The sequence below is a fragment of the Onychomys torridus genome, chromosome 13 (genome assembly GCF_903995425.1).
Source record: "Onychomys torridus chromosome 13, mOncTor1.1, whole genome shotgun sequence".
NCBI classification, from domain to species: domain Eukaryota; kingdom Metazoa; phylum Chordata; class Mammalia; order Rodentia; family Cricetidae; genus Onychomys; species Onychomys torridus.
The window spans coordinates 44,881,482-44,894,562 of NC_050455.1; the positions used below are offsets into that span (position 1 = coordinate 44,881,482).

Genomic DNA, 13,081 nt, shown 5'->3' on the forward strand with positions numbered 1-13,081 from the left:
ACAGGGCTCCCTTCAGAGGTCACCTTGTGTGGCTCCTCAAGACTGTCACGGTTGCCCCCATGTCTGTGGAGAATGGACAGAACCTGTCTTACATCCTCACTGAAAAGGCTGTAGGAGGGTTATGTGTCAGGTTGGTGCCCATGATGCAAATAATGATTTGCAAGCATGAAGTCACCTGGAAGAGACATGTTTTCCAAGGCTACATGCTTTTACTACAGGTTAAGAATATGCATGTTGGGGCTGGGGATTTAGCTCAGTGGTAGAGCGCTTGCTTAGCAAGCGCTAGGCCCTGGGTTCGATCCTCAGTTCTGGGGGAAAAAAAAAGAATATACATGCCGAATGCCTTTAATTCCAGCACTGTGGAGGCAGAAGCAGGCAGATCTCTGTGAGTTCAAGGCCAACCTAGTCTGCAGAGCGAGTTCCAGGAAGGCCAGGACTACACAAAGAAACAGTGTCTTGAAAAACAAAACAACAACAACAAAATGCTTATCTGTAATGGGAAAATTAAAAATTGAAAATAAAAATGCCAAATGTAAGACTAATCAAACCATATTTATTTCATTGAAAAGGTTTAATTGGCCAGGCAGTGGTGGCACACACCTTTCATTCCAGCACTCAGGAGTCAGAGGCAGGCAGCAGATCTATGTGAGTTTGAGATGAGCCTGATCTAAGTGAGTTCCAGGACAGCCAGACCTGTTATACAGAGAAACCCTGCCTCAAAAAAACAGGGGGTGGGGTGGTAATTGTCCTCATGTAAATCGCATTAAATCTAAGTCTTTAGGGGCTGGACAGATGGCTGAGCATTTAAGAATACTGTTGCAGAGGACCCATGTTTGGTTTCCAGCAGCAACAATGAGCAGCTCACAACTGGCTGTAATTCTAGCTCCAGGGGATCTGATGCCCTGTTTTGGATTCTGGAGGCAGCCACATACACACACAACAAAGCAGACACACATAGAAACAGATTCACATACACACAAAAATAAAGTAATATAAAAATGAAGTATTTAAGATATAGGGACAGACACATGTTTTCCCACAGCAGTAAGGCACCATCATTTGCAATTTTCCATGTCTTAATACATGCAACATTTATAACAATATGTTAATATAGCATTTAAATATTACTATTTTAGTAAAATATGAAATTATTGTTGACATTAATATGTATGACATATGGCGATAAATTCCTGAGGAAACAAAAGCAAATGAGAGACATTTACTTTCTTCTGTAATTAAAAAAAATGTAATTAACTCTTTTAAAGCTTCCCTTATAACTTGATCAAAAACTATACTATCTTTTCTTTTCTTTTCTTTTTGTTTGTTTTTTATTTTTGAGATAGGGTCTCACTATGTAGCTCTGGCTGTACTGAAACTCCCTTTGTAGACCCAGCTGACATTAAACTCGTAGAGATCCGCCTGCCTCTGCCTCCTGAGTAGTGGGATTAAAGCTTTGTTTGCTTCTCATAGGAATAGATGAACTGCTTTTTTTCTTAAGTAAATGTATCTAGTTCAGGAGTGTTTCTACAAAGCCTTTTGTAGAAAGCTGTTTTCTCTAATGTGTCGATATCTTGTTTTTAAGAGCTGGCAGTCACTTTTCTAGGAGTTGACTCTCGTTAGTTTTTGGTTTGCTTTATTAATTTTTATTTTAACCCAGTCTCACTGCATTGTTCAGGCTGGCCATACTCCTGAGCTCTTCCTCCTTCAAACCGTCAAATGGCTGGGACTGCAAGCAGGTGCTTCTACCCCTGACTGATAGTTAGAAACGGCATCCTGAATTTAATAATGCATAGTATTTATTCCCAGTACATTTCCTCATGGGATCCTCCCCTTCCGTGCTGCGTTGATTACCTGGTGTCGTGTGGCATCAGGTGAGCCTGCCTCTGGGAAATTCCCATGTGGTGAACACCCTATGCTTCTTCAGATATATGCAGCCTGAAATGGGAGGTCAGAACACAGGAGAAGGAAACAGTAACTGTGGCTTTGAGCTGGGGAGAAGCAAAGCCTGAGGAGCTTCTGGAACATTCTGGAACTGTTTTGAATTTGGTGCCCTTCAGTCCAGCTGCCGTGACCATGTATTTTGGTCTTTGGTTCCCTCTAACTTTTGATCTGTGTTTACTTATTTTATTGGCCTACATGGGACAGATTGACAGAGTCATGGGAAGTAAAGGGCAGAGGACAGAGGAAAGGCTTTCGTTCCCAGAGAGGCCGGCCACAGTGCAGAGTGCAGCTTTCAGGTCCTGTGCCTGTCCACTCCCACAGGTTAAGGTCAGGACAGGGGAGCTGAGCTCCCCGGGGAGTCCTCAGAACAAAAGCAAACATTTATCCTTTCAGAGTCTGCCTCACCCCCTCCAGTGGTCCTGGCTTTTGTTTGTATGTTTAAACTTCAAATGCTATTGCAGTGTTCATAGGTAAAATATTCCCTTCTGGCTAAATAAGTGTATTTCTACTACAATGCATTCCGCCCCCTACCCCACTCTATGCCCTGGCTTAAATGTTGTCGTAGGTTTAATTCCACTAAGATCTCAACAAGGGAACTGAAACTTAATCCAAGAACCATTTATTTGTTTTAACCAGAAGGAATGTTCTGCCCATAAAGTGTATTAGTAGCTCTCTGGTGTTTCTGACTCCTTCCCTTTTCTCTATGAACTCCCACCTGGTCCTCGTTCATTCTTTTCCTGGAAGAAGAAAGCCTTGTGTCTCAGTCAGTTGGAACTGCTGTAACAAAACAGCAAACAGCTGAGATCTGTATCTCTAGTGGCAGGGCCAGCTGCTGGTTCCAGTCCACTCACCTTTACTGTCGCCTCTAGAAGGACAGACAGTCCTAACATTTGTGAGAGTTGCACTTTCTTGACTCGTCCCCCCCCCTCCCAGAGACTGTACCCCCTCACTTCTCATATTTGAGGATTTGCATTTTCAACAAGAGAATTTATGTAGAGCAGGGCATTGTGGTACACACACACCTGTAATCCCAACACTGGAGAGGCTGAGGCAGAGGCATGATGAGTTCAAGAGCAAGGTAGGCTTACCTAGTGTCTAGGAACAAGCTGGGAACCAGTGTCTTACCAGAGAGACCAGGGATTTTGTGGAAACACAAACATTCAGACTGTGGCATTACAGACCTTACTCTCAGGGAATATACCAAACTCAGCAGTGTTGTGACTGTAAGCTACGTCATCTCAGGATGCCATGGGAGACCCCTCTCCCCCATCAGCCCTCCCTCAGGGAGTACAGCAGCTCATTGCTGCGACCTTAGATGCAAACATAGCAGCCTCAGGCGCACTTCGGCTTCAGGGCTTCAGCACTCCTGGTACACTAGCAGCTTGCTCTTTCCTTTTTCCTTCCTTGAATCCTTCAGCCTTTTATGACTTTTGCCTGAAGCCCCCCAACTTCCTGGTTTGTATTTCAATAAGAGAGGGTTTTGCTGCGTTTTACCATTCGAGATTGTGTTTAATTCCAAGTGGCTATTTTGATTTAGTCACATGTCATACTCTGTTTCTATGTTACTTCCTCCAAAATATTCCCAATGACCACATCACTTTCCAAAATTTCAGCTTTCGTTTTTTAGCTATTTTCTGAAATAGCTAACCAATTCTTCCATCTTGTTTGATATTTCTGATGTTTATAATAGTTAATAGCTGAAGGTTTGTTAATATTGTACTTTATCTCATTTTCTTCCCTGAATAGTGAGGTGTCTATTCTATTTAAAAGCCAATTCTTCCCTAAACACAGCTTAATCAAATAAGTATCTGCACTATATCTCATAAGTGTATAAAAAGTGATTTATTTTGATATTCAGCAATCACTAGTAAATGAACAGCCTCAAAAAAAACGATGGAGACAAAAATGTGAAAAAATAGCTGGGTATAAGAGGCAGAGGTAGGAAGATGGCCATAAGTTTAGGGCCAGCCTGCTGTACCTTGTTTAGGTCTGTGAGACTCCTCTCAAAAACAATAAATAAATAAATAGATAGACAGACAGACAGACAAATAAATAAATGAGATTATATCCTGGTTTCCAATTGCAATATAATGAGCATATTTTGTTTGTACCGAGCAATGAAAACTAATATTCCCGTGCACAGGGTGTAAATAACAAGAGACCTCCATCGGCAACATCAGTCTACCTTAGCTGGAGGTCGGACATGTCAGCTGCCGCCTCCTTGATGGAGTGCCTTGTTATTCTCCTGTGTCGGTTCCCACTGTGCTCGGCCTCAAAATGCCACTGCCGAGAAATTATTTCACTTGATTATGGTTTTTCTTGCTGTGGTTTCTACTAGTAATGGAGACAGTTTTCCAGGTTTCCGTGTGGTTTCAAATTATTGCTCACCTAACTGATAGTCTGTTTGAAAAAGTTTGCATAGCACTAATTAAGCAGGGGAAAGCATGGAGACTGGCCTTTTCCCCCTCTCACCTCAACCCTCCGTGGGGGGGGCCCTCTGCCGGTGGGACTCGTCACCCACGTTTGAAAAGGACGTTACCATGCAGGTTTGAGGCAAAATTCCAGGATAAGCTTTCTATATAATGCAGCATCTATCCTTGGATCGGATATAGGCATTTGTCCAGTCAGTTGGTATTAACTGCAGTTTTTTTTTACATCCAGATATTGAGAATGAGGAGATAGAGGTTGATAGGAATAGAGGAGAGATCATTGGACCTCTCCCGAGGCCATGTGAGGGAGCAGAGTGTGCAGGGGAGAGACCAACAGCCGGGCCAGGATGGAAAGTAGGTGGAGAGTGGAGGACCCTGGAGGGGCTTGGGTGACATCCAGGGCTCCATGAAAGGCCATTGTTAGCTCTGGAGCTGTGGTGTGACGCGGTTGAGGTAGAGTCCGAGGAGGATGCATCAGGCCCTGATGTTCTGGAAGGCTCCAGGGGAGCGACTGTGGACATCACTGCTGTGTGTCCCCCTAGGGTGAAGGGAACACCACTGTGGCTGCCCCTCACTCCACAAAGCACAGACGGTGCTCTGAGGGGCTGGCTTTCCATTTGTCTGCTTTTCAGTCACTTGAGCACAAATCCTGGAAATGAAGCACGGTGGAGTTAGTTACATGAGAGACTCAAGGCTTTGAGAGAAATGGGGTAATTAGGAAGGATCAGGAATGAGGGTTGGGTGGGAAGAGACAGTGCCTCCACCCACACCAGCAGGAACAGAGAGAGAGCTGTAAGACTCCAGAGAGGCTGCTGTAGCTATGTGCTAGACTCGACCCAGCCTTCCAAACTGGCAAACCGCCTCCTACCCCGTGCCCCCCTCCACAGCATCATGTCCGCTTCTTAGTGTTCGTTTCTCTTAGCCTTTTTTGATTGGATTTTTGGGGCACAGTTTTTCTATTGCCCACATCTGTCCATCTTACTTAAAACCAGATTCACAAAGCCCTTCCTAGCAGGTCGTTTCCTCCTGTGACCCTAAGGCTGTTTCTGGCAACGCTGCGCACACACACACACACACACACACACACACACACACACACACACACGTCCCCCAGGACCTTGTCTTGTCCTGATGTTTCTCTCATGGCTTTTCTTCCCTCTCATCTCAACATTGTCTCTGGATGACTTCCCTCGTGCCGCCTGTTTCTTGCCCTCGAATTCATTACTAAATGTTCATCTTAGTCTATGTGTCAGGGACTCTGATGTCTACTTTTACTATATGTATTGTGTCACGCTTCCTTAGGAGGAATCCGTAAGTATCTCTGTATCTCATGGGTGTAGGTCCCAGAAGCTCTACCAAGGGCAGTTTGACAATTCCTACAACCTTTTTAAATCTCATGACTCTGGCACAGGAGTTGCATATATACTATCCTATAGGTATATTCATACACACAATAAATATAAAGACTTTAGTCACAATGTTCTTTGTATTTGCAGAAACTTAAAACCCACCTGAATGACCATCAATAAGGAGCTGGTTCAGTTGTCATTTATTTATTACAGTGGAACTCTATGCAGGCATTAAAAAGAATGAGGACGCTGGGCGTGGTGACTTCTGTCATCCTACCCCAGGAGGGGGGGGGGTCACATGGCAAGACCCTATTGAGCAGAGGAAGGGAGAGAAACAGAGAAGGAAGGAAGGGAGGTGATGTTGAGAAAGATCTATGCATACTGATGAAGAAAGAGCACCGAGATACAGTACTTTACGTTGTTGTAGTTGTTATTTTTAGAGCACACTGGCAGCAGACAAAGGCACTGGGACCCACTTAGTAGAAGGAAAAACTAATTCCCACAAATTGTCCTCTGACCTACACACACACACACACACACACACACACACACACACACACACAATAATAAACAAATAAATAGGTAAGTAATTTTCTTAAACTTAGGAGGCAGAGAGATAGCTACGCTATTGAGAGCACCTCCTGCCCTCACAAAGGTTCCCAGCTGCCTGTAACTCCAACTCCAGGGAATCTGATGTCTTCTTCTAGCCTGTGTGGGTGTCTGCATTCGTGTTCACATACCTCACCTCACCCTACCTACCCTACACAGAGACACGATTTAAAACAATTTGAAACCTATTTAAAAGCAAGGTATAAAATAGTGTGCTGTCTTTTACATGGATAAGATGCACACACTCGTTTGCACAGTCTCCTAAGAAAGATACACACAAGTTACTGGGAAAGAAAATGCCTCTGTGGAGAGAAAGTGAGCCGCGTGAAACTAGTTGAAGAATTTATCTCTCCATTTGTAACACACAAGGTGTATTGGTGCTTACAGTATCTGTTCTGAAGTAGAAATGTAGACACATAAACTCCAGCTAGACAAAGACATGCTGGGTTAGAACTGTAAACCAGGAGCTGTTGTTATACACTCTATCTACACTGGGATATTCTGCCTTGACCACATTGGAGAAGCTGAAGGGTCTTCCAGCCATCCTTACGTCTACTGCCAACTTCTACACGTTCACACCTCATGTCACTGCAGTTCAAAGGTCAAAGAGTGGGCCCCAACCTTCCTAACAAGATAGTCTCAGCCACCTGTCCTCAATATTCCAATAAAGAGGTGCATAATGATGAAAAGCAGAGAAAAGAGATTTGTTCAGCGTGGCTACATTGGAGAAAAAGAGCAAATAGAAAGTTCTGGTAAACACTTCACCCTCACCCAGACTCAGTTTGAGGTCCTGATTGGAGGTCGAGGTTTAAATAGAAGACAAGAGGTAGGCATCACTAAGCGGTGTTGGCCAACCCATCACTATCTCAGTCCAGTCTCTCCTGAAAGGCTGCCTGATCAGATGTTAGAACTGTGTGAGATCTGCGTCTAGGGCAAAGCACTTCCTCTGAATGGTATGGCTTCCAGGTTTTCCTTCTTCCAGTCTGAGATTTTCGGGGAAATTCCAGCTCCATAGGGACCGTCTTTTCACTAGACCAACAGCCATAAAAAGAGTAAAGTGTCTCTCAGAGTATCTTCCCTTCTGCCTGTTAACGCCCACTCTACTTCCTCCTTTGGAAGCTAGACCAACTGTCTGTATTTTTACAGAGGGTGTCACCCAGCAATTCCCAGAACCCTCCTCCATCCCTAGAGGATAAATCTGCTTCTCAAATATCACAGCTTTGCCTGCTCTTGCTCTTGGTGGAGCCACAGGATGCTAGCAGGCAGCACATCAGACCGGGGGTGGGGGGCTGGGAGGTGGGGATGTGTGTGTCTGTGAGGTCCCCAGTCCAGCGGCCCAGTCTTCAGCAACAGGGCTGCTTCTGACCTGGCCTTCACCGCTACAGTCCCATTTCCAGAAATTTTTCCTCCATAGATCCTCGTAGAGATGGTAAAGGGTATAGTTTTAAAAAGAGGTGGCTGGAAAATGACCCCAACCTTTCCTAGCATGAGAAAGTCTAGTGACATATTATTTTTAATGCCTTCAGTTAGGCTAATTTAACACGGAATTGTCACTATAACTGGAAAGGATTCCAGCTTCCGGAACTAAACCACAGCAAGGCACTTGATGTCCTTCGCCTGAGAAGCAGTTTAATCGTGGCTTCTGCCTAGTGGCAGTGTGCTCACGAGAGAAAGAAATGTTGAATGTTCTTTAAACTCCCAGGGATAGTCACCAGAAGATAAAGATATGATGCTAGCCTCTACCTAAGAAATCTAATTCTTGGGGTTGGGGATTTAGCTCAGTGGTAGACAAGCGCAAGGCCCTGGGTTCGATCCTCAGCTCCAAAAAAGAAAAGAAAAGAAACATAATTCTGAAAAACTGAAATCTGAATCTAAGTCATCAGCAGAGGTCTGGGAAATGACAGACACCAACCTTTTGATAAGGGTGGTCCGACCTGTTTTTATTTGTGGATTGTGTAACAGTGTGTGGCAGGGTGGTGTTAAAGTTGGCTTGTCCCAGCTGGTATGATACACAGTCTCTTCATAGGCCAGGACAGGTTTGTTTGTATAAGCTAGCCATCTCGTTGTTCTCAAATTCCTACCGAAAGGCGCTGGGGGCCTATGGGATACTAAAGTGGTGGTGGTGGGGGGGGGACGACTAACCTGCCAAGGCAAGTGAGGGTAAGTCCTGTGCTTGGGGCAATTTCTGTCCCCTTGGTAGGTACTCAGATCGGTCCACATCCTAATACCACTCACTGAGGAAGCTCAGAGCTTAGTAAAGACCTTTCCAAGAAATACTCGTTGAAAGAGACTGATTGGATTTCCCCACTGACTCTTTTCAGTCTTTGTCCATGAAAGGGTTTGTCTTCTTGTTTAGAAACAACAACGAACCCTGGGTTTGTGCTCATGATCCAGTTAAACCCGCCTGGCTGCATATTCAGTAATCCCCAGTTCCCCAGCCTAAGGGAAGCACAGGGAGTCCTCCAGGGCTACTCCCTCGAGCTCAGCAGGGTGGGCCACTGCTCTCTGATTTCACTGTCTGGATTGGACGTGGGTTTTGGTCTCTCGCTGACAAGGCCTCCAAGGTGAGGGGCCCCTGCAGGAAAGGTGCATGTTGGGAATTAGCTCCCTTAAGCCCTTAGCACCTTTAAATAAACAACACCCTGAAACTGAATTGGCCCATGGATGGGATTCACTTCCTCTTTGAGACAATGCACAATTACTCCCACATCAGTCAATTTACCAGTAGAATAAAATGCTAAGCTGAGTGCCATGGGAAAAACAAAAAACAAACAAACAAACAAACAAACAAAAAACAGAAAGTGCCTGAATTTTAAGGAACTTCGAGCAGTAATTCAATAAGGAAGGCATTTGGGAGAAAAGTGAATAATACAAGATACTGCGTTGGCACCTAGTGAGTTAAGCCAGCAAGAGGGGCTAGAGAGAGAGAGATGGCTCGAAGTTAAGATCATGTACAGCTCTTGCAGAGGATCAGGACTCCATTCCTAGCACCTGCATTGATTGGGTGGTTGGCCGCCTGTAACTACAGCTCCCAGAGAATGCCATGCCTCTGGCCTCAGGTGGGGGGGGGGCACCTGCGCTCACATGTACCTACCCACACACAGACACATACATATAATTGAAAATAAAATAAATCCTCTTAGAAAGAAAGGAAGGAGGGAGGGAGGGAGGCAGGCAGGCAGGCAGCAGGTACATGAAGGGGACCAGGTAGGAAAGGCTGTGAAGCCGATGTGCCCCCAGTAGGGCTGTCAAGCAGAAAAGCGACTCTGAAGATTTGCACGTGTTCCAGGAGAGTGGAAGTGTGTCTTGCATTGAATGTCACTGTTCAGATAGGATGTTGAGGGATGTTTGCTGGAGACTCCAGTGATAATCTAGAGTCCCAGAAACAGAACCACCATGTGATGTGGCACTCGACCCTCAGAGCCCTGGCCCATACAAGAGTGCCTGCCCAAGTTAGGACAGGTCCAGGAGAGGCTGAAATCCAGCCCAGTTTGGTTCCTCTCCAGCTTCTTGCTAGGCCGTCTGTGCTCAGAGCAAGGTACTTCTATCTCTGCTGAGCCAAGTATCAGGAGAGATACCCTTTTCTGAGTGGCTCTTAGGGAGGGCAGCTCTTTCCATACAAGACAGCCACAACAGCCATGGCTGTACCTCCAAGAGGCAATCTGACCCTGTGTAAAATTTAGGAAGTATTTAAGTTGATGCTGAAATGAAGTCATCTCCTACATAAAAGAAGTCAGTCTCTCTGGTTCCCAAGGGGATTTTTGCCTGGTGAGATTGAAAGGGAGGTGTGTGTGTGTGTGTGTGTGTGTGTGTGTGTGTGTGTGTGTGTGTGTATCTTAGGGGTTAGAAAGAGCAGGCATGGAGAATGGAGAGATGGCTCAGTGGCTAAGAGCACTTGACTGCTCTTCTAGAAGTTCTAAATTCAATTCCCAGCAACCACATGGTAGCTTGCAAACATCTGTAATGGGATCTGAACTCCTCTTGTGATGTGCATGAAGATAGAGCACTCATACACATAAAATACATGAATAGAGAGAACAGGCAAAGATGGCCTGCCTTAGTTAGGGTTTCTGATGCTGTGAACAGACACCATGACCATGGCAACTCTTATAAAGGAAAACATTTAATTGGGGTGGCTTATAGTTTCAGAGGTTTAGTCCATTGTCATCATGGAGACTTGGCGGCATGCAGGTAGACATGGTGCTGGAAAAGGAGCTGAGAGTTCTACATCTTGATTAGAAGGCAACAGGAAGTGAACTGTGACACTGGGAGTAGCTTGAGCATAGGAGACCTCAAAGCCCACCCCACCTACCCCCATCCCAGTGACACACTTCCTCCCACAAGACCAAACCTACTCCAACAAAGCCACACTTCCTAATAGTGCCACTCCCTTTGGAGGCCATATTTCTTTCAAACCACCACATGGCCTTACCTCTTAACAATTGCTAAACTCTTCAAGGTTACAAATTAAATTGGCTCTGAGGTTAAATAAAGTACTTTTTTCCCCTAAACTTTTAAAGCAAAGCATTTTTTCTACTATATAGACCAGGCTGCCCCTCACACTCACAGAGATACACCTGCTTCTACATCCCAAGTGCTGGGAATAAAGGTGTGTGCCTCCACATCTGGCCCAGTCATGGTTCAAAGGCTTCCATTGTGCCTCTTGTCTTGTAAAGCAGTACAGTGTGGACTAAACCCTCTTACTATACCTTGAGAAAAAATGAAGAAGGAGAGGGTTGGTCTCTGAACTTCAGCATTTATCTGCTTGGAAAAAAGAAATGCCAATTACAAAATGAGAGTACCAGCCATTTCTGAGGTGATGAGTTGGTTTTGCTTGTCAGATGTATTGAACGGTTAATATAAAGATGAATGCAATTCTTGCCCCACCTTGGAACGCCCATATTGGATAAGATGAATAAGTGGGTGAGTTGGGGTGGGAGAAAGGGATGGATGGATGGATGGATGGATGGATGGATGGATGGATGGATGAGTGGGTGGGTGGAGGGGTGGGTGGGTGGAGGGGTGGAGGGGTGGAGGGGTGGGTGGATGGATGGAGCGATGAGTGGGTGGGTAGATGGATGGATGGATGGATGGATGGATGGATGGATGGATGAGTGGGTGGGTGGAGGGGTGGAGGGGTGGGTGGATGGAATTAGAAAAAGAATGTATATAGAGATACCTTATGAAGGGACAGAACTAAAATAGATTTGAGCTCTGTGAGCAAGATATTCCTGCCTGTAAAATGAAGGTAATAATTCCCACTTAGTTTGGGCGGCTGTAAAGATTAGAGTCTGTAAATTGCTTAGGGAAGCACGTAGTTAAAACAACAACCCGGAGTGGGACCGTCATAAGTACAACAAAAGGTGATAAGTGACATAAGAGAAGTGCAAACAGAGAGGGTGGGGGTTCCGGGCACCTACAGGAGGCCACCCATGTGTGCGAGTTTGCGCGCTTGCGCACACAGGCTCTCCCAGCCTCCAGGTGATCTGCAGCACAGCACACGCCTTGGCTGGGCAGAGCTGAGCAGCTCGGGGGCCACAGGCACAGGCCGGGAGCCGGGCAAGACCTGGGCGGTCAGACATTTACAAGGGAAGCAGGTGTCACCTGCAGGGACTGCCATTAAAAGGCTCCCACGGAGCAGTGGCTTCAGAATGGAGCCCGAGAAGGACCTCAGCTGTCAGAGTTGACCAGGCTGCCAGTGAGGAATGAAGGTCATTCCTCTCTCTAGAACTCGGGAGCACCTCATCACTTCTGTTCCCGCCTCCCTCTGGATGTCTAAAGTGAAGCGCTTTTCTCTCTTCTCCAGCTTAGAGGCTGAGAATGGTGTGGAGGATAGGAAGAAGATCAGCAAGTCGCCAACGGCCCAGTCCCCTACCTCGTCAGTGGAGGCCGAGTCCCCAGACCAGAAGAGAAGCATTGGCCTGTGGTGAGTCTTCAGTGGACCCTTTGTTCTCAGGCTTGTAGAGAACACTGGTGCTTCTGGTTTTATGGTTGTCGTTAAGAGTGTGGCTCAACTCTAAGCAGATCCTGCCCTGAGAAAGCATGGCCCTGGTTTTTGCCCTGTTACTCTCATGTCTTCCTAGCAGGACCTTTTGCTCCTGCTCCTCAGCCTCTGCGCAAGGCCTGCCTCTTTCTGAAACACTGACGTGTTGACCGAGGAAGGTCTGCTCTCAATGCAGCATGCACCCGGTATCTGCTCAGCCTCCGCATCCGCACACCTGGCCCTCACTTTTCCTGGGAGCCCCGGGAAAGAGCAGAGGAGAACCCATCCCAGGGATCTGCTGAGCTCCCCATGTCCTGGGACTGGGGCTGTGAAGGAGCCCTGGTTTGGCTGTAAGGGAGGAGGAGCGATGTGTTTTAATACAGAGCTGTAGGATCTATCACTCTCAGAGGTAAAAACTTCCAAGGGGGAGCTTAGAGGTATTTGCAGCCAGAGGAATAAATATGAGAAGTTTTGTTGTTGTTGTTGTGTTAATTTTGGTTTTGTTTTTTTGGTTTTTTTTGGTTTTTTTGGTACCTGAGGCTGAACACATATATAACTGTTCTACCCCTGAGCTATGTCCCCAGGCTTACATGTGGTTTTTAGGACTCTCCACAAAGGGGAAGACTCTCCTCCCCATTATTGTGACTGTTAGAATCACTACCCTCCCCCACCTCTGCCAGGAGACAGTTAGCTATCATCCCTTCATCTCTGGCTCTCCACCTCTACCTCCTTTTGGTGCTCTCATAAATCAGTGCCTGTATTGCAACTCC

At 46.0% G+C, this 13,081-nt stretch overlaps 1 protein-coding gene across 1 annotated transcript in view; it reads left to right on the forward strand.

Moving 5' to 3' along the window:
- The window catches only part of Gramd2b (GRAM domain containing 2B), a 62,744-nt gene that overhangs the window by 24,032 nt on the left and 25,631 nt on the right, over window positions 1-13,081 (forward strand). The window contains exon 2 of the mRNA XM_036204908.1: window positions 12,135-12,254. Coding sequence (XP_036060801.1) covers window positions 12,135-12,254 — 120 coding nt within the window. The remainder of the gene's footprint in view (window positions 1-12,134; window positions 12,255-13,081) is intronic.